The sequence below is a fragment of the Amphiura filiformis genome, chromosome 5 (genome assembly GCF_039555335.1).
Source record: "Amphiura filiformis chromosome 5, Afil_fr2py, whole genome shotgun sequence".
Classification (NCBI taxonomy): domain Eukaryota; kingdom Metazoa; phylum Echinodermata; class Ophiuroidea; order Amphilepidida; family Amphiuridae; genus Amphiura; species Amphiura filiformis.
In genome coordinates this window covers 2,034,946-2,057,001 of record NC_092632.1, presented here as the reverse complement: position 1 = coordinate 2,057,001, position 22,056 = coordinate 2,034,946, and the positions used below count along the sequence as shown (strand labels likewise).

The 22,056-nt window shown below is 38.0% G+C and overlaps 1 protein-coding gene across 1 annotated transcript in view; it reads right to left on the bottom strand.

Moving 5' to 3' along the window:
* Positions 1 to 22,056, bottom strand: part of LOC140151730 (uncharacterized) — a 75,458-nt gene that overhangs the window by 38,293 nt on the left and 15,109 nt on the right. Inside the window, exons 8-18 of the mRNA XM_072174068.1 lie at positions 11,335 to 11,472; positions 10,051 to 10,223; positions 8,777 to 9,182; positions 7,924 to 8,118; positions 7,241 to 7,414; positions 6,437 to 6,611; positions 5,736 to 6,064; positions 4,923 to 5,136; positions 3,330 to 4,181; positions 2,348 to 2,601; positions 1,536 to 1,796 (exon numbers count right to left, since the gene is read on the bottom strand). Of these exons, the coding sequence (XP_072030169.1) occupies positions 1,536 to 1,796; positions 2,348 to 2,601; positions 3,330 to 4,181; positions 4,923 to 5,136; positions 5,736 to 6,064; positions 6,437 to 6,611; positions 7,241 to 7,414; positions 7,924 to 8,118; positions 8,777 to 9,182; positions 10,051 to 10,223; positions 11,335 to 11,472 (3,171 nt within the window). The remainder of the gene's footprint in view (positions 1 to 1,535; positions 1,797 to 2,347; positions 2,602 to 3,329; positions 4,182 to 4,922; positions 5,137 to 5,735; positions 6,065 to 6,436; positions 6,612 to 7,240; positions 7,415 to 7,923; positions 8,119 to 8,776; positions 9,183 to 10,050; positions 10,224 to 11,334; positions 11,473 to 22,056) is intronic.

Below are 22,056 nucleotides of genomic sequence, written 5' to 3'. Positions count from 1 at the left end.
GGCTTACACTGTAACAGCTCGCAATTCCATTTGAACCATATATTACCATGACTATGGTCAATTCAGGTGGAAATAGGCCCAATTTGTACATCTTATGTTAAAATTCGATTGTCAACTGTAATTAATAGATTTTCATATCCAGCTGGGTTTTACATAATTTGGCTCCTATTTGAGACAGTGTAATTTGGGATGTGGTTGTGTCCCACATTGTTATTTACAATGCTGAAATATTGTGTTGTAGGGTATGTAACATTTCTAAAATGGAATATAAATGAGATAATTAAGGAAATTCTCTCACAAATGATGATAATAATGTGTCTAAAATGGAATATAAATGAGACAATTAAGGAAATACTCTCACAAATGATGATAAGAATGTGTCACAAAAAGTAGACCATCCTGACATGGATACTTACGACAAAAATACAAACAAACAAACAGACAAATACAACAGCAGAATTCATAGTAGTTGTAAAATAATGAGCAATAATTCAGGATTGATAGTTTGCTGATATTTAGTCATTTCTTTTAGCTAGAGCAGATATCTTTAATTCCCAGAATGCATTTCTTCCCTGCACTGATTTGGTATCAGTGCAACATGGGTCGATAGTGACAAGAAATACCCCAATTACAAGATCTGGATGAGCTCTGTTAATGGCGGTATTTGTTGCAAATGGATTATTTCATTTGAAATCTGTCATACCCAAGTGAAAGAGGGAGTATGTTTTTCAAATGAAATTGACAGGGTTCATTATTTTCAAACCCACACTCTCCCTGTGTAGTGTAAGACTTTACCTATAATAGCCCCACCTACAGCTTCCACAAGTGGAGTGAGTATTTCAAATTGAAGTTTCCCAATTATCGTCTATTCTATATCGTCATCAGCGGCGGCGGAACGATTTTGAAAGTGGGGGAGGGTCAGAGTGATATAAAAAATCGAAATAATGGCTGCTTCGCGGCCCATCACGTCGCGCAAGGGGGATGTGCCCCTCAGAAGTGAGAAACTTTGTACTTTGTTATCAAAATTACAAAAAATGACTTGGGCAAAAAGCGTAGCAGGCTGACGATATGAAACCCATACTCAATCTGTAGCAGCGAGCTAAATCTTCCACAGGAAGATTGCGGACTTCAAATGGAATAGTCCAATTACACATAGGCCCCTATAGCTGAATTTACACTTGATCACTGAGCAATTGTGATGCATCGCTTTTTCAATTGCAGAATTTTGCAATATGTCACTCGTCACTGTTGCATTTATACTAATTATGGCAGATAATATTTAAAATATTCAAAATTCCACAAAGTACATTTTTAGGACATAATATAATATATTGCTGTTGATAATTATTGCTTTGAATTAATGCATACTTGCTAAGGTTGTTGATTGAGAAAATAAATAAATTAGCAAATAATAATCCGTTGGAAGGCGGTGATTCGTCAATGAAGTTCTGAGTGCAAAGTGATTGAGTCAGTATAAATTCAGCTGAAGTTCATCAGTCAATAACAACTTGACCGATTGAGGGCGTCCCTCTTACCTGATCTGCCTTTCCTTGTTCCATTGAGAGTATTCTTTGTTGTTGCACTGAGAACAGGTGTGGGTGTCTTTGGTGGGACTGTTGGCATTGGTACACATTCCTCTACACACTTATCCACCTGATACGTCTGCCCATCAATGACAAGAGTTTTGGAATCACTTACAAACTCAGCAAAGCTTGTATAGATAAGAGATGATTGGTTGGTGTTGAAGGCTAGGAAATCTGCTTGGTATACGACGCTGCCCTCTAGGAGGACCTCACCTGGAAACAAGACAAATGAGGAGATAGTATTCATGGACATGCTTATTTGACACAAGCTATACAGCACTACTCATAACGCTTCATTACGATACAAACTTAAATGTTTTAGGCTTTTGTATTTAGTTGGTAGATGGAGTAATCATTTTTGTAACAAACTACATAAATGAGATCATTCAAATTCATAGATATGTAACTAATGTGACACAAAACTATACAGCACCAGAACTCCTTGTGTTCTGTCACCTACCAACTTCCAAATGCATCTGCTCTTGTGTTTACAGATATAATAATGCACCATTGCATACAGATCCAAGGCATCTACATATACCACAAATAATGCAAGTACAAATAAAACAGATTCTTAATTCAAAGAGAAATAAAATGTGTTCAATGTTACTTGAAACAACTCAATTATTATTTTAAGTCAAGCTACAGTACCACTTGATTACAGTACTGGTAGTAAGAAAAAATTGAATACATTTTATCAGCTTCATACAAAGATATTAACCTATTAAACATTTCACAGAATCACCCAGACTAAAGATTCTTACCTACAATATAATGATAAGTGAATCCACATTTGCATTTATCATTCACTCCATCAATAATAATTTGTCTCAAGCTTGTTAATAACTCAGGATTATTCTGCCAAAAATCAAAATTAGCATCAATTAGTTTCATCTGTAAAGTGCGTTTGAAATCTCGGCTGGGGCAGTGATTTTGATTTCCAGGTGTTCGATCTGATTGGGTAAAGTCTTTGTTGTTTCTGCTTGACTGCCAATAGCATCTTGTGATGGACTCCTCTCTGTCAAATTCAAAACAGCATATTTACTTCTTACAATAGATTCATTAGGACAGGTATACAATTTATGAAAGATAGGTGGTATAATTCGAGTACAAATGACCCAAAGCCAGTGAATGAGGCAAAATGGGCTATCCAAGTTGAAATCCATAAGACCTTAATCACCTTAATCTTCCACACAGGGAGTGTGAATTTCAAATGGGATTACCTACATGGGTGACTCCTGTAAAAATCTACACCCCATATGTGGGGGTTATGCTTATGTCTTCCATGGGAGTGTGGATTTCAAAAGGAATAGCCAAAAGTCCTAGAAAGCTGCATGGTGGTTTATACACTTCTTTATCTTAAAATTCCATTGTCTCTTTTTTTTCATTGCTATTTTGCTTTGATCACACTATCTTTTGTGATCCTACTGTTAATTTTGCAGCTAAATTTGCCTTTGTGCAAAAGTGATTAACGTAAATTTATTGTATTCTTAGTTGTTTTTGCATTTTACGATTCAAATATTCCGGGTTCTTTACTATAAGGCAGACAAAAACAAAGTTTGTTTCCTATAGGTGGCCTGAAAACCAAACCTTTTTGTTTTGGCCAGAATATTTTATAATTTTTTGAAATTTGTGTTTTTGCATGAAAATTACAATTGTACTAAATTGCTAAGAAAAGAAAGTAACACACATGGCCTACATAAAACAAACTTTTTTTAGCATACAGTCACTTTAATAATGTAGTACCTTTGTAAGTCTGCATAGAACTGTTCTGATCCCTTTGTTAAGATGTCAGCTTGTCCACCAACACCCATATCAGCATTTGCCGTAAACACCACTGCATCTATTAGATTCTTATCAGTAGCTCCCGCATCCTTGGCAATATCACTTGCATAGCCATAATAAAGTGCTACAGCGCCACCTTTTTCATCGATATAGCTTCCAATTGTAAATGGAAACCGCACATGAGGGGGTGGTGAAATGTTGGCTGATCCAATCAAGAAGTAGCCATCAGGACCGATAGTGTTCTCTAACTGTATTGTAAAATATGCAAGTCCTTCTATATTATAAAGTACTATGAAGTAATTATCCAATGCTAATGAGGGTGTTCCTTTAAGCTCTATGTACTCCTTTGTGAAGAAGTGAGTCTCTATAGCAATTTCATTGATAAATACTTCATCAGAGCTTGGAGGTGTCAAAGGAGGTCTTGTGGTGATAATGGGCTGAGGAACACATGGGTTAACTCTTCCTGGAGTGGGATAACTTTGTTTGTAAACAGACATGTTCAATGCTTGACAGCATTCACAGCGTACGATACTCTCATCTCCATTTAAGAACCCTTGGTCCTCTACGATTTGCATCTGACCACGTATAAAGACATCAATTAATTGTGCATTGGGAGTGGTATCTTGTGAGCCATAAACCACCGCATCCTGTAGTCTGGTGTTGGTGGGTTGCATTCCGACCTCATAGTTGCGTGAATCGTCATGATAGAGGGCGATTGCACCTTTGTTATCGGGAATGATTTGACCGAATACGCCAATCTGAAGATCTGCGGTGAAGTTATTATTTGGTCTGCCAATCACAAAATAGCCATTCCTGAATGAAGGAAACAAATACAAGACAACAATCATGATAGTGATCCTGTTTTTATTTCCTGGTTGAAGGAAGGTCTACGCGGATGTGCCAACGTTTTGGGGTACCTTTTTAGCGATTGCTTTATATCAATGAGTGGGTTTTCAGTAATGACCAATGCGCCCAATTGAGGCTGAGGCCATTTGGGCAAAAGTGCCCTTAAAGCACCAAATTTGGGTGCTTTTATGAATATTTGGTATACTGTTGGATGGTAAAAAGAGCAAACAGTAGATATAGAGAAAGTTAGCATCATAAAGTCTGCATGGCACATCCTCGTAAATTTTTTTTCAAAGAACCACCCCCATTACACAAATATTATACACAAGTGCGCTAAATATTCTGTGTCATTTTTTTGAAGGAGAACAGCTCAACTTCTCTTTTAATGTTCATTGATGTATGTAGAGTGCAGCCTTCAAAACCTAAAATTCAGAAGGCTATTTAGTATAACAAAAGGTTAGTTTCCGATAGATGCACACAGTTCTGTGGGGCATGGAAATTGATTATTTGCATAATAAATGCAATATTAAATCCTTTTTTGGCACATTATTGTATGAAAGATGACAATGACATGACCCTGACATAGAGATACTTAGTCAACGGAGCCATATTCATTTGATCTTTCTATCATCCATCAATGCTTAGTTGATCCTTGTAATTTCCCTATTTGAGCAGCATATAAGAATTACCAGATTGAATATAACTTACGCATTTGTCTGTGTGTTGTTTAGTGCAATGACTGTTGCTGCCAAATTCTGCCTATCTCCATTATAGATAACCACCACAGTACCAGTCAGTGGCGTGTGCCCAACACCTCCATCATATAACTCTATAAATTCTTGATACGCTACAGCCAAATTCGCATGATTAATGTTGATTTCATTAATCACAACCAGTTGACGAGAGCAGTTATTCCTTGTGCCTATAAATCGGTAAGAAAAATATATGTTATAGTGAAGCAATATGCACATTGTTAAAGCACAGAGTGTGTGAGTGTTTAATCATTTCTGAATCATGAAGTTAAAAAAAAGTTAAATCCTTCCCAAGCCTTTCAGCCCATTGGGCGGTGCCTATCTCCGTTTCATAACCCTAGGCCACATGTCTGCAAGCAGAAAAGCTACAGCAGGGGGTTAGTCCACTGGTAGCCAGGTGTTTAACTTTCCCTACTCCATTCTTTCAATGCCGAACGCCTGGCAAGAAGGCAGTAGGTACCATTTTTAAAGCCTTTGATATGGCCCGCCGGGATTCGAACCACGACCTCCCGATCGTGAGGCGGACACTCTAACAACTAGTCCATCACGCCGTACACACTTAAAATCCAAGATGACGTATAGATCCCTTAATAGTCTAGGATGGTCTCTAGGCCAATTACCAAGACATAGCAGTCTGCGAACAAGACTAAGACTTTACAGTTCGAAAAAGGAATGTGAACAAAATCAGCTAATATAGATCTTTGGGATCTCAACCAGGTCTTGATGCTTCCATCATCGTTAACTAATCTCTCCCCAAGACTATACATACCTGGGGTAGGTAGTGATGGTATGAAGGCAAACATATCCAGTGGTAATCTACCAAAGCATCTAGACACAGACCTCTCCAAGCCCTCTACATCCCCATCAGACACTCCAGCCTGTCCTGGTAGAAGGACCCCAGCCAGTGGATTACTGCTGGTTTCATTGCCTACCACTGCATCAATCAGATTCTGTGGTGAGGGTAGACTTGATCCAGGGAATTGAGTGACTCTTGCATGATATAAGCCAACACCGGTGGCTGCATCACGAAAGTTTCCAGTTATTTGTTTGTCTGATGAGCTAGCTGATCCTACCACAAAGAAACCATCTGCATTGGTTCTGAAACATAAGAAAAATGAAATAAAGTTTTAAAAAGTCTTAAATACTCGTATTTTGTTCAATATATTTCAGAGGAAACCGTCTCTGTCATGTTGGACAGGTAGCTGAATGTTGACTAAATCATCTTTTACCAATTGAGTACAGTGTATGTTGGGCATAGGCTTCAGAAAGGGGAGTTATCACTTTAATCAGGGGCTTGGCCCTCCAAATAATTTTCTGACTCACAGAAGAAACTTACCTTTCCCCGTGCAGGTCTACAACCAAAATACTGCGAGGCTCCTCCTTACTACCAAACAGAAGTGGGCCATATAGGACTAAAATAAGTATATCAAGAGATGTATTACCAACACCCAAATCAAAGAACAAACTTACCTTTCCCCATGCAGGTCTACAACCAAAATACTGCGAGGCTCCTCCTTACTACCAAACAGAACTGGGCCATATAGGACTAAAATGAGTGTATCAAGAGATGTATTACCAGCACCCAAATCAAAGAGCTCTACAAAGAAACCATCTCTGTCCAAGTTGACTTCACTGATACGTACATCTAAAGAGATGTGAAAAAAGGATTGATGATTAATTCAAGGTAACAGTTACATTACAGAAAAATTGAAACATTCATAATCTGCATCTTTCTTTCTTTACTTTTAATAATAATTAGTGTATTATTTATTTAAATCTTCAACAAACAAACAAGCAAACACTCCCCTCCTACATACAAGGGCATCACTTCAGGGGGAAGAGAGGGATGTGTCCCTCCACCCCCACCCCTACATTTTCCAAGATGGGAAAAATAAAATATGCACCAAATGGCTTCAATTGCATTGTGCAAGTAATTTTGAACAAATTCCAACCTCTGACCTCAGACAACCCAGCTTACCCCCTGTGTCATCCAAGTCTATAAATCAAGATGAATTAGTTGTGGAGGTTTTTTATCTCACACAATTTAGGATAAAACATGAAAAATGAAATGCACAATTTTCCACAAACTAATCACTTTCAAACGGTGTCAACTGATTCAATCATAAATATTTGTGATTTTAGATACACTTTTACACTATTTTTCTACAAACTGCAAACTGTCAATGGTAAGTACTAAAACAGGTAAATTTATACAACCCACAAAAGAACCTTAGTTTGAATGTAATGATCAAGAATTTGTAGAAATATAATTACCAGTTTCAAAATTTGGTGTGATGTAACTGCAATTATTTGATTTTCTTGGCGTCACTGTTTCAGTCAGGATGTAGACAAGAGGATTCAATCGTTCGTTGCCTAGGCAACGGCTGATACTACCATGGCCTTCTAGCCAAGATCCTGTTTCTATCACCATACCAGATCCAACGACATCTGTACAAAGACAACATAATTATGAATGGCATCAAACATTGTGGCACCTGTATGAATTGGGTCTCATGAAAGGTTGGTCTTTCATTAGACATTCCATTTGAAATCCATACACCCCATATGGAAGACAGGGCCTCAATCTTACCCCCAAGAATGAAAAAAGTGGAACTATCTCTATACCAATTTCTCAGGCAAATTGGACCCATCAGAACAACTGAAACTAAGATATTCCATCAAATTTAAAACAAATTGGCAGTTTTTTGGCAAATTTACAAAATTATATCCAAAAAATTGAGGCAATTTTAAAAAGACAACTCAACCAAAATTGATCCCAAAAAGGGACTCATTGATATACCAAATTACCACAAATATGACCTACATCCCTGCGTGGTAATTTTCGTGCCAACCCCAGCACCCTGAGGTGAAACGGCCAACTTTTCCTAAATCATAAAGCTGCGAGAAAGTTTAAAACCAAAAGACATCCTTAACCACCTCTCATATGATCTTCTTACCTGGTAAAAGCTTATCCACCAGACTGTGTTGTGCTTCTTGTCTGCCTGTCACATATATCATAGCATCTACAAGACTGGTACTCGTTGCATTGGAACCAATAGGGAAAGCGCCAACAGGTGCACGATATAATGCAATACCCACAATGCCTAGCTGTAGGAATGGAGTAATGCTTGTGTCAACCGGGTAGTCTACCACTGCAAAGAAAATCAGTCGTGTCATACCATAAAAACTCGATAGTTAGCATATGTGCTTACTATCGAGCACTTTTAAAACATGCTACACTATCAATTTTTTTCGGTTTTGGTTCAAAATTACTCAGAACTGGTAACTGTGTTTTACGCTATCAAACTTTTCTATGTAAGTGGCATTTTTAAATTGTATTTGTAAATTTATTGAGACATATGTTACACATCCACAAATGTTTGGTATTATCAGTTGTATTGGGGTATTCCAGTTGAAATCCATACACCCCCTATGGAAGACATGATCTTAATCTCCCACAAAGGGAGTATAGATATCATGGAGTCACCTATTCAGGTAACTGGAATAGCCCATTTCAGTAAATAAAATAGGCATTGTTCCAAGTTCCCTATAGAAACAGTTTATGCAGAAGTATTTCTTGTTAGCTCACTTTTGACTTGCCAGAACAGTGCTTGATAGTATAACAACAGTCAAAAATTGCTTGAAAACAGACAACAAGAATTATCTTCTTTCATAAAAGAATTGATAATCAAATACAAATATTTAAAAAAACAAAAACTTTCCATAGGCATAAGTTTGTATCATAATTTAGAAGACTCGTAGCAGAAGCTACTTTAGGAATGAGCAGATAGTACAGACGAACAAACTTACAACTCTGATTAAGCTTTGATGATCCAATTACAAAGTATCCATCCGCGTTAGTTTTCATACCATCAAGACTCAAGGAATAAAATGCCACATCTCTTGAGAAGCCTCCAAAGAATGGCACACCTCCATCAAACAAAACCAATGTGAGGTACTGCAGGGTTGTGTTGCCACGGCCACCATCATACAATTCAATGAATTCATCTTTAACAAATGGGATGAAGTTTTGAGGTTTTGTTACTTCTACCTCGTTGATGTAGACATCATCTTGTAAGCTGGGACAGTCATTTAAACTGCGAGGAGATTTCAGTCTAGGACGGAAAGCCTCCCTTGTGACTCTGAGAGAAGAATTGAAGCAACGGCTGAGGGCATACCTTATGCCAGTGAGATCTGATGGGTCAGTTTGTATAACCTAAAAAATAAAATATAAACAATCATCATGATGGAATATACCATTGGTAACTTAAAGGTCCGCGACCTGATCGACAGCCTCATCCCCCGATTGTTCTCATTGTTGATGAGTTTTTGGTATCATATAATAGATAATAATTTTTTCATTACCATTATGAAATTTGACATTCCAAATCTATGTATTTCCGAAGAAATCGTAAACAATTGTTGATTTGTGGTAACCATGTTAATGAAATTTCACACGCCCCTGGGAATTTTGGGTAGCACTAGGAATTCCACTTTGATGAAATGATTCAATACGTAAGCAATATTCCTGCTTTCGAATTCACGCTTTGACATAAAATCACATTTCTTCTCAAATGGAGTTTAATACGGTCCGTATATGGCATAACATCGCCATATTTTGCTAAGTACAGAGCCGTACAATAATGCAAGACCACAAATCCAATGCACACTTATCAACAAATGCTAATTATTCATATATGAGCTGAAAATGTTCTGCTTTTTTACAAAGATGCAAAAAGGAGACGATATTGACATTGTATGTAGATTTGAAGACAATCCATATCCTAAACCAATAGGGTTACCCCCCCCCCCTTTATGGAGTCACAGGACATAGAAAGTGATAATCATCCCAATGGGGCAAAATGGGCTATTCAAGTTGGAATCCACAGACACCCCCTTTGGAAGACATAAACCTTAATCTCTAACACAGGGGGTGTAGATTTCAAATGGAGTCACCCATTCAGGTAACCTCATTTGAAATATACACCCTCTGTATGGGATATTAAGGTCATGTCTTCCATAGGTGTATGGATTTCAACTGGAATAGCCCAATGGTAAAGAACAAAGAATATTAATCAACTTACTGGACTGGACTCAGGTGTTAATATATTAAAGTTTTCTGCAGCTGCATCTGATAGTGAACCCAACACATGTACTACAGCACTCATCAGGCCCACACTGGTAGGTGTATCTCCTACAACAAAGGATTGGTATGTTTCATATATGGCAACTGCTCCTCCATTTCTAAGCGAGTATCCTGCAAAAAGATAAACACATGTGTGATTTTAGTCTCAGAACAAACAATGTCTTAAATGTCTTTATAATGGGGATCTGGGCCTGGAACCACTCTTGGCATTCTGAGGTGGCAAAAGCCCTGCCATTGAGAATTTTGCCCCATCAGTTAGAGGGGAAAGGCGTAAAAAAAGGGATGACTTACAAAAATTTAAACTATTATTTCTGGGAGAGGGCCAGAGTACTACCCCTTTGGATATGCCCATCAGGTGCAGGCCTAGAGGTATGTCCAACAATGAAGTAACCATAGCGATACTTTATGAATGATTTCATTTGAACAAAACCAAAAATTCGCTGGGGTTTCGCCTATCATGGTCGGTAGTCATCATCAGAATGATGGTTGTTGATCCTTACTTCCGATTGGACGTATCCCAACTGAAGAGGGTGTATTATCAGCCAGGAGAGCATCATACACATGACTAAGGAAGTGGGCCTCTTGTCTCTGTTCATGACATTGGGTGCTCGTCTGGCTGATAATACACCCTCTTCAGTCGGGATACGTCTGTAGTATCCTTGAGTTTAGTATTACAAACTGGCAACCCAGTACCTGATATCTGATACCTGAGATACCTGACACTTGAACTTGAACTCTTCAACCACCATGCTCAGGGTAGTTCATTGCCACGTACACAAGCTATTAGGCAGGGGTATAGCTAATACAACATGGGCAGCATAAGCTGCATCTCTACTATTATGAATAAATATATATAAAGTAAATCATTCTTCTGAGTGAGTCTCGTTGATTATCTTGTTGACTACATTACAACGTCCAACCGGAAGTAAGGATCAACAACCATCATTCTGATGATGCCTACCGACCATGATAGGCAAAACCGTCAAAAGTGAGTCAAATTTTGGATTTTGTTCAAATGAAATCATTTATAATGTTTACCAACAAACCTGATGAATCTATTTACCATAGCGATACTTACTTATTGGTATAGTGATATCTAGTGCAGGCCTAGAGGTATGTCCAACAATGAAGTAACCATAGCGATACTTACTTATTGGTATAGTGATATCTAGTGCAGGCCTAGAGGTATGTCCAACAATGAAGTAACCATGGCGATACTTACTTATTGGTATAGTGATATCTGGTGCAGGCCTAGAGGCATGTCCAACAATGAAGTAACCATGGCGATCAGTCTGTCCTGTTAAGTTTTGGGACATGCTGAATTTACCATCCTCTTGAAAGAAGACCAACTGGAGTCCATCTGCAGAAAAAGGGATCACATATAATGACAGGTTAAACAATTAAATTTATTTTATGAGAAAAGTTAAGATACAAGTTTGAGACACTGTAATTTCCTGTTACCTCCAACTGCATGTATGCTACCGGGGGCACTCCAACTTTGGAGGTGACGCGTATGTAGGGCTGTTAAGACCCCTTTTTCAGCATCGCTGTCACCCAAAGACCCCATATTTTTTACTTAACACATGCTCTGTCCATGCTCTGTCACCCAAAGACCCCCTATTTTTCCATTTGATCTGTCACCCAAAGACCAGACATGCCAACTTTGAAATCCAGATTTCCGTACTCAGAAGAACAAAAATCCGTATTTTGCACCCTAAAACCGTATTTTTTAAATATGTACCTTTTGCATACCTGCCAACCCCAGAAACCCCAAAAGTAGAACACATAATTGTGATGGAGCACTTGTGCGACCGAGCACGTAACAGCCGGGGTCCAGGGGCCCACCTTACAAATTTGTAATCAAATTTGGCGATACCAAAGAACCATTCCATCAAAGTAATAAATCAATAGAGAAAGATGCTTCCTTTATGAGTTATCACTCATTGAAAGTGCTACTTTGCTATACTTTACATGGAAAGCGGCCATCTTAAAGTCGTCATATTTCCCTAATTACAAAACTGATCAAGCTGATTGTCGGATATGTGATGCACAGTTGAAAATTAATTATTAAAAGATTTGGTGACCTCAGTCGACCTTTGACCTTGTATGTGACCTTTGACCTCACGAAATTGGATAAAGTACGATGTAGACCAAACAAATTGATATATTTCTGGAAACATTGGGTTTTATTACTTCTAATGTTGTTAGAAGCATGCTTTGTTAAAACTTTCAAGTTCAGAAAATCATTGATCATCTGAATCATCATCATCATCATCATCATCATTATAGTATCAGTCGGTAGGCCTAACATCGGTTTTGTTCATGTTTTCAAAAAAAATTAAACAGTTTAATGCCATTGTTAATTAGAAGACTGTACTGGGTATAGCAGTTGTCTATGCATGGTTAAAGAAAAATATTAAAAATATTAATGTGCCACTGCATGCACCATTGAGAAAACAAAGTCCGAAAGCATCTTGCAGGCTTATTCTTTTGCAGACCTAAACTACCTCCAGAAGACATAGCATGTGTAGCAGACTAGCAGTTAGATGAAGATGCTTAAGGGGGTACTACACCCCTGCCCAATTTTGTGCCTATTTTTGCATTTTTCTCAAAAATTATAACACATTGGAGACAAGTAAGATATGTATATTATAGGGGCAAGGACTACAACTACTGCACTAGAAATTTTATTTCAGCACAGACAACAGTTGTGGAGTTACAGTCAAAAATGAGGGAAAACCAATATTTGATCAATAAATCAATAATTACTTGCTTTGAGTTGCTGAAATTTCAGTACAGTAGTTGTAGTCCTTGCCCCTATAATATGCATATCTTACTTGTCACCAATGTGCTGTAATTTTTGAGAAAAATGCAAAAATAGACACAAAATTGGCCAGGGGTGTAGTACCCCCTTAATAAATTATATTAATGTGCATGAAAAGAAAAATCAGGAGAAAATTATTTCGGAAACCATCTTGTAGGCCTATAAATATTTCTTTAATGTGCATGCATCGTGCGAAAAGTCGGGAGTAAAAGGAGGTCAGAAACCTTCTTGTAGGCTTATTCTTTTGCACCAATAGAGCTAAATAGTTAACTAAATACCTTCAGAAGACAAAGCATTAGGTGGTTAATAAAAAATATTAATGTGCATGAAAAATCTGCAAGTCAGAAGAAAATTATTTCGGAAAGCATCTTGTAGGTCTATTAAATATTTCTTTAATGTGCATGCATGGTGCGAAAGTCGGAAGTAAAAGGCAGTCAAAAACCTTCTTGTATGCTTATTCTTTTGCACCAAAAGAGCTATATAGTTAACTAAATACCTTCAGAAGACATAGCATTAGGTGTTTAATAAAAAATAATAATGTGCATGAGAAATCTGCAAGTCAGAAGAAAATTATTTCGGAAAGCATCTTGTAGGTCTATTAAATATTTCTTTAATGTGCATGCATGGTGCGAAAGTCGGAAGTAAAAGGCGGTCAGAAACCTTCTTGTATGCTTATTCTTTTGCACCAAAAGAGCTATATAGTTAAATAAATACCTTCAGAAGACATAGCATTAGGTGTTTAATAAAAAATAATAATGTGCATGAGAAATCTGCAAGTCAGAAGAAAATTATTTCGGAAAGCATCTTGTAGGTCTATTAAATATTTCTTTAATGTGCATGCATGGTGCGAAAGTCGGAAGTAAAAGGCGGTCAGAAACCTTCTTGTATGCTTATTCTTTTGCACCAAAAGAGCTATATAGTTAACTAAATACCTTCAGAAGACATAGCATTAGGTGTTTAATAAAAAATAATAATGTGCATGAGAAATCTGCAAGTCAGAAGAAAATTATTTCGGAAAGCATCTTGTAGGCCTATTAAATAATATTTTTTTAATGTGCATGCATCATCAAAGTCGAGAGAAAAACGATGTAGGCAACCACTTTAGGCCGTATAAAATTAATGTTTTGGTTCTCGTCCAGAGGATTTTCATGAATTGATGAGGAGGGAGGTTTTTTTTTTTTTTTCAATGTAAAATTAGCATTGTCAGTAGTTTTCGGTCTTCTCCAACAGTGCTAGAGGAAGCGATGAGGCCTTTTTTTTTTTTTTTTCAAATGTGAGATTCTGAGGATAAACCCCTAGAGTACCACAAAAAGACTTGGAAGTGATGCTTGTTCTCTAATAAACTTATTTATATGTATGAAGATTTCATAAATCATTCCAAAGTCTAAAAAAATGGAAAAATCTAAAAAAAAAAAAAAAAAATCTGACAATCTGACAAATCCCAGAAATTGAGGAGGGAGGGGACGAGAACCAAAATATTAATTTTACACGGCCTTAACAGACCAAGAAAGTGGTCAAATGATACCAGTAATTCAGTCGGTAGTCTAATCTTGCAGCTGTTTATCTTTTTAAGACACAACATTTTATTATTTTGGTCAAAATTCTGGAATTCGTATTTTTTTGGGGTGACCGTACTACCAGTATTTTTCACGTTTTACCGCATACAAAATACGGTGAAACCGCATTTAGTTGGCATGTCTGAAAGACCCTTACAAGTCCAATTTGAACAGCAACTTTCATTTATCATGGATTTTTTTACTTTTAGAACTAAATACTCAATTTTCAAGGTTTCTGTGGCGCTTTTTCGGCTCTCACCCAAAGATTCCATTTAAAAAAAGGTCATGTTCTCACCCAATGACCCCATATTTTTCACATTTTGCTCTCACCGAATGCCAAAAATCATGCTCTCACCCAATGACCCCATATTTTTTACATTTTGCTCTCACCGAATGCCCCTTAGTACGAAAGTGCCAGCCCTACACCTATATCCATTTCATATTGAAGTGCCCCCGGTATGCTAAAGATTAACTTACTAAGCTCAGTATAGCCACCTCCCATGTCCCATAATTCATTGTAATGCCCTACAACTGCATGTATGCTAAAGATTTACTTACTAATCTCAGTGTAGCCACCTCCCATGTCCCATAATTCAATGAAATGCCCTATAACTGCATGTATGCTAAAGATTTACTTACTAATCTCAGTGTAGCCACCTCCCATGTCCCATAATTCAATGAAATGCCCTACAACTGCATGTATGCTAAAGGTTAACTTACTAAGCTCAGTGTAGCCACCTCCCATGTCCCATAATTCAATGTAATGCCCTACAACTGCATGTATGCTAAAGATTTACTTACTAAGCTCAGTGTAGTCACCTCCCATATCCCATAATTCAATGAAATGCCCTACAACTGCATGTATGCTAAAGATTTACTTACTAATCTCAGTGTAGTCACCTCCCATGTCCCATAATTCAATGAAATGTCCTACAACTGCATGTATGCTAAAGATTTACTTACTAATCTCAGTGTAGCCACCTCCCATGTCCCATAATTCAATGAAATGCCCTACAACTGCATGTATGCTAAAGATTTACTTACTAATCTCAGTGTAGCCACCTCCCATGTCCCATAATTCAATGAAATGTCCTACAACTGCATGTATGCTAAAGGTTAACTTACTAATCTCAGTGTAGCCACCTCCCATGTCCCATAATTCAATGTAATGCCCTACAACTGCATGTATGCTAAAGATTAACTTACTAAGCTCAGTGTAGCCACCTCCCATGTCCCATAATTCAATGAAATGCCCTACAACTGCATGTATGCTAAAGATTTACTTACTAATCTCAGTGTAGCCACCTCCCATGTCCCATAATTCAATGAAATGCCCTACAACTGCATGTATGCTAAAGATTAACTTACTAAGCTCAGTGTAGCCACCTCCCATGTCCCATAATTCAATGAAATGTCCTACAACTGCATGTATGCTAAAGATTTACTTACTAATCTCAGTGTAGCCACCTCCCATGTCCCATAATTCAATGAAATGTCCTACAAATGCATGTATGCTAAAGATTTACTTACTAATCTCAGTGTAGCCACCTCCCATGTCCCATAATTCAATGAAATGTCCTACAACTGCATGTATGCTAAAGATTTACTTACTAATCTCAGTGTAGCCACCTCCCATGTCCCATAATTCAATGAAATGTCCTACAAATGCATGTATGCTAAAGATTTACTTACTAATCTCAGTGTAGCCACCTCCCATGTCCCATAATTCAATGAAATGTCCTACAACTGCATGTATGCTAAAGATTTACTTACTAATCTCAGTGTAGCCACCTCCCATGTCCCATAATTCAATGAAATGTCCTACAAATGCATGTATGCTAAAGGTTTGCTTACTAATCTCAGTGTAGTCACCTCCCATGTCCCATAATTCAATGTAATGCTCTACAACTGCATGTATGCTAAAGATTTACTTACTAATCTCAGTGTAGTCACCTCCCATGTCCCATAATTCAATGAAATGCCCTACAACTGCATGTATGCTAAAGGTTAACTTACTAAACTCAGTGTAGCCACCTCCCATGTCCCATAATTCAATGAAATGCCCTACAACTGCATGTATGCTAAAGATTAACTTACTAATCTCAGTGTAGCCACCTCCCATGTCCCATAATTCAATGTAATGCCCTACACCTACATGTATGCTAAAGATTTACTTACTAAGCTCAGTGTAGTCACCTCCCATGTCCCATAATTCAATGAAATGCCCTACAACTGCATGTATGCTAAAGATTAACTTACTAAGCTCAGTGTAGCTACCTCCCATGTCCCATAATTCAATGAAATGCCCTACAACTGCATGTATGCTAAAGATTTACTTACTAATCTCAGTGTAGCCACCTCCCATGTCCCATAATTCAATGAAATGCCCTACAACTGCATGTATGCTAAAGATTTACTTACTAATCTCAGTGTAGCCACCTCCCATGTCCCATAATTCAATGAAATGTCCTACACCTGCATGTATGCTAAAGATTTACTTACTAAGCTCAGTGAAGCCACCTCCCATGTCCCATAATTCAATGAAATGTCCTACAACTGCATGTATGCTAAAGATTTACTTACTAAGCTCAGTGAAGCCACCTCCCATGTCCCATAATTCAATGAAATGTCCTACAACTGCATGTATGCTAAAGGTTTGCTTACTAATCTCAGTGTAGTCACCTCCCAATGAAATGCCCTACAAATGCATGTATGCTAAAGATTTACTTACTAATCTCAGTGTAGCCACCTCCCATGTCCCATAATTCAATGAAATGTCCTACAACTGCATGTATGCTAAAGGTTTGCTTACTAATCTCAGTGTAGTCACCTCCCAATGAAATGCCCTACAAATGCATGTATGCTAAAGATTTACTTACTAATCTCAGTGTAGCCACCTCCCATGTCCCATAATTCAATGAAATGTCCTACAACTGCATGTATGCTAAAGGTTTGCTTACTAATCTCAGTGTAGTCACCTCCCAATGAAATGCCCTACAAATGCATGTATGCTAAAGATTTACTTACTAAGCTCAGTGTAGCCACCTCCCATGTCCCATAATTCAATGAAATGCCCTACAACTGCATGTATGCTAAAGATTAACTTACTAATCTCAGTGTAGTCACCTCCCATGTCCCATAATTCAATGAAATGCCCTACAACTGCATGTATGCTAAAGATTAACTTACTAAACTCAGTGTAGCCACCTCCCATGTCCCATAATTCAATGTAATGCCCTACAACTGCATGTATGCTAAAGATTAACTTACTAATCTCAGTACAGTCACCTCCCATGTCCCATAATTCAATGAAATGCCCTACAACTGCATGTATGCTAAAGATTTACTTACTAAGCTCAGTGTAGCCACCTCCCATGTCCCATAATTCAATGTAATGCCCTACAAATGCATGTATGCTAAAGGTTAACTTACTAATCTCAGTACAGTCACCTCCCATGTCCCATAATTCAATGAAATGCCCTACAACTGCATGTATGCTAAAGATTTACTTACTAAGCTCAGTGTAGCTACCTCCCATGTCCCATAATTCAATGAAATGCCCTACAACTGCATGTATGCTAAAGATTAACTTACTAAACTCAGTGTAGCCACCTCCCATGTCCCATAATTCAATGAAATGCCCTACAACTGCATGTATGCTAAAGATTAACTTACTAAGCTCAGTGTAGCCACCTCCCATGTCCCATAATTCAATGAAATGCCCTACAACTGCATGTATGCTAAAGATTAACTTACTAATCTCAGTGTAGTCACCTCCCATGTCCCATAATTCAATGAAATGCCCTACAACTGCATGTATGCTAAAGATTAACTTACTAAGCTCAGTGTAGCCACCTCCCATGTCCCATAATTCAATGAAATGCCCTACAACTGCATGTATGCTAAAGATTAACTTACTAATCTCAGTACAGTCACCTCCCATGTCCCATAATTCAATGAAATGCCCTACAACTGCATGTATGCTAAAGATTAACTTACTAAACTCAGTGTAGCCACCTCCCATGTCCCATAATTCAATGTACAAATGCATGTATGCTAAAGATTTACTTACTAAGCTCAGTGTAGTCACCTCCCATGTCCCATAATTCAATGAAATGCCCTACAACTGCATGTATGCTAAAGGTTAACTTACTAAACTCAGTGTAGCCACCTCCCATGTCCCATAATTCAATGAAATGCCCTACAACTGCATGTATGCTAAAGGTTAACTTACTAAGCTCAGTGTAGCCACCTCCCATGTCCCATAATTCAATGAAATGCCCTACAACTGCATGTATGCTAAAGATTTACTTACTAAGCTCAGTGTAGCCACCTCCCATGTCCCATAATTCAATGAAATGCCCTACAACTGCATGTATGCTAAAGATTTACTTACTAATCTCAGTACAGTCACCTCCCATGTCCCATAATTCAATGAAATGCCCTACAACTGCATGTATGCTAAAGATTTACTTACTAAGCTCAGTGTAGCCACCTCCCATGTCCCATAATTCAATGAAATGCCCTACAACTGCATGTATGCTAAAGGTTAACTTACTAATCTCAGTACAGTCACCTCCCATGTCCCATAATTCAATGAAATGCCCTACAACTGCATGTATGCTAAAGATTTACTTACTAAGCTCAGTGTAGCCACCTCCCATGTCCCATAATTCAATGAAATGCCCTACAACTGCATGTATGCTAAAGATTTACTTACTAAGCTCAGTGAAGCCACCTCCCATGTCCCATAATTCAATGAAATGTCCTACAACTGCATGTATGCTAAAGATTTACTTACTAATCTCAGTACAGTCACCTCCCATGTCCCATAATTCAATGAAATGCCCTACAACTGCATGTATGCTAAAGATTTACTTACTAATCTCAGTGTAGCTACCTCCCATGTCCCATAATTCAATGAAATGCCCTACAACTGCATGTATGCTAAAGATTAACTTACTAAGCTCAGTGTAGCCACCTCCCATGTCCCATAATTCAATGAAATGCCCTACAACTGCATGTATGCTAAAGATTAACTTACTAATCTCAGTACAGTCACCTCCCATGTCCCATAATTCAATGAAATGCCCTACAACTGCATGTCTGCTAAAGATTTACTTACTAAGCTCAGTGTAGCCACCTCCCATGTCCCATAATTCAATGAAATGCCCTACAACTGCATGTATGCTAAAGATTTACTTACTAATCTCAGTGTAGTCACCTCCCATGTCCCATAATTCAATGAAATGCCCTACAACTGCATGTATGCTAAAGATTAACTTACTAAGCTCAGTGTAGCCACCTCCCATGTCCCATAATTCAATGAAATGCCCTACAACTGCATGTATGCTAAAGATTAACTTACTAAGCTCAGTGTAGCCACCTCCCATGTCCCATAATTCAATGAAATGCCCTACAACTGCATGTATGTTAAAGATTTACTTACTAATCTCAGTGTAGCTACCTCCCATGTCCCATAATTCAATGAAATGCCCTACAACTGCATGTATGCTAAAGATTTACTTACTAATCTCAGTGTAGCTACCTCCCATGTCCCATAATTCAATGAAATGCCCTACAACTGCATGTATGCTAAAGATTAACTTACTAAGCTCAGTGTAGCCACCTCCCATGTCCCATAATTCAATGAAATGCCCTACAACTGCATGTATGCTAAAGATTTACTTACTAATCTCAGTGTAGTCACCTCCCATGTCCCATAATTCAATGAAATGCCCTACAACTGCATGTATGCTAAAGATTTACTTACTAAGCTCAGTGAAGCCACCTCCCATGTCCCATAATTCAATGAAATGCCCTACAACTGCATGTATGCTAAAGATTTACTTACTAAGCTCAGTGTAGTCACCTCCCATGTCCCATAATTCAATGAAATGCCCTACAACTGCATGTATGCTAAAGATTAACTTACTAAGCTCAGTGTAGCCACCTCCCATGTCCCATAATTCAATGAAATGCCCTACAACTGCATGTATGCTAAAGATTAACTTACTAATCTCAGTACAGTCACCTCCCATGTCCCATAATTCAATGAAATGCCCTACAACTGCATGTATGCTAAAGGTTAACTTACTAATCTCAGTACAGTCACCTCCCATGTCCCATAATTCAATGAAATGCCCTACAACTGCATGTATGCTAAAGATTTACTTACTAAGCTCAGTGTAGCCACCTCCCATGTCCCATAATTCAATGAAATGCCCTACAACTGCATGTATGCTAAAGATTTACTTACTAATCTCAGTGTAGTCACCTCCCATGTCCCATAATTCAATGAAATGCCCTACAACTGCATGTATGCTAAAGATTAACTTACTAATCTCAGTACAGTCACCTCCCATGTCCCATAATTCAATGAAATGCCCTACAACTGCATGTATGCTAAAGGTTAACTTACTAATCTCAGTACAGTCACCTCCCATGTCCCATAATTCAATGAAATGCCCTACAACTGCATGTATGCTAAAGATTTACTTACTAAGCTCAGTGTAGCCACCTCCCATGTCCCATAATTCAATGAAATGCCCTACAACTGCATGTATGCTAAAGATTTACTTACTAATCTCAGTGTAGCCACCTCCCATGTCCCATAATTCAATGAAATGCCCTACAACTGCATGTATGCTAAAGGTTAACTTACTAATCTCAGTACAGTCACCTCCCATGTCCCATAATTCAATGAAATGCCCTACAACTGCATGTATGCTAAAGATTAACTTACTAATCTCAGTACAGTCACCTCCCATGTCCCATAATTCAATGAAATGCCCTACAACTGCATGTATGCTAAAGATTTACTTACTAAGCTCAGTGTAGCTACCTCCCATGTCCCATAATTCAATGAAATGCCCTACAACTGCATGTATGCTAAAGATTAACTTACTAAACTCAGTGTAGCCACCTCCCATGTCCCATAATTCAATGAAATGCCCTACAACTGCATGTATGCTAAAGATTAACTTACTAAGCTCAGTGTAGTCACCTCCCATGTCCCATAATTCAATGAAATGCCCTACAACTGCATGTATGCTAAAGATTAACTTACTAAGCTCAGTGTAGCCACCTCCCATGTCCCATAATTCAATGAAATGCCCTACAACTGCATGTATGCTAAAGATTAACTTACTAAGCTCAGTGTAGCCACCTCCCATGTCCCATAATTCAATGTAATGCCCTACAACTGCATGTATGCTAAAGATTTACTTACTAATCTCAGTGTAGTCACCTCCCATGTCCCATAATTCAATGAAATGCCCTACAACTGCATGTATGCTAAAGATTAACTTACTAATCTCAGTGTAGTCACCTCCCATGTCCCATAATTCAATGAAATGCCCTACAACTGCATGTATGCTAAAGATTAACTTACTAATCTCAGTGTAGTCACCTCCCATGTCCCATAATTCAATGTAATGCCCTACAACTGCATGTATGCTAAAGATTAACTTACTAATCTCAGTGTAGCCACCTCCCATGTCCCATAATTCAATGAAATGCCCTACAAATGCATGTATGCTAAAGATTAACTTACTAAACTCAG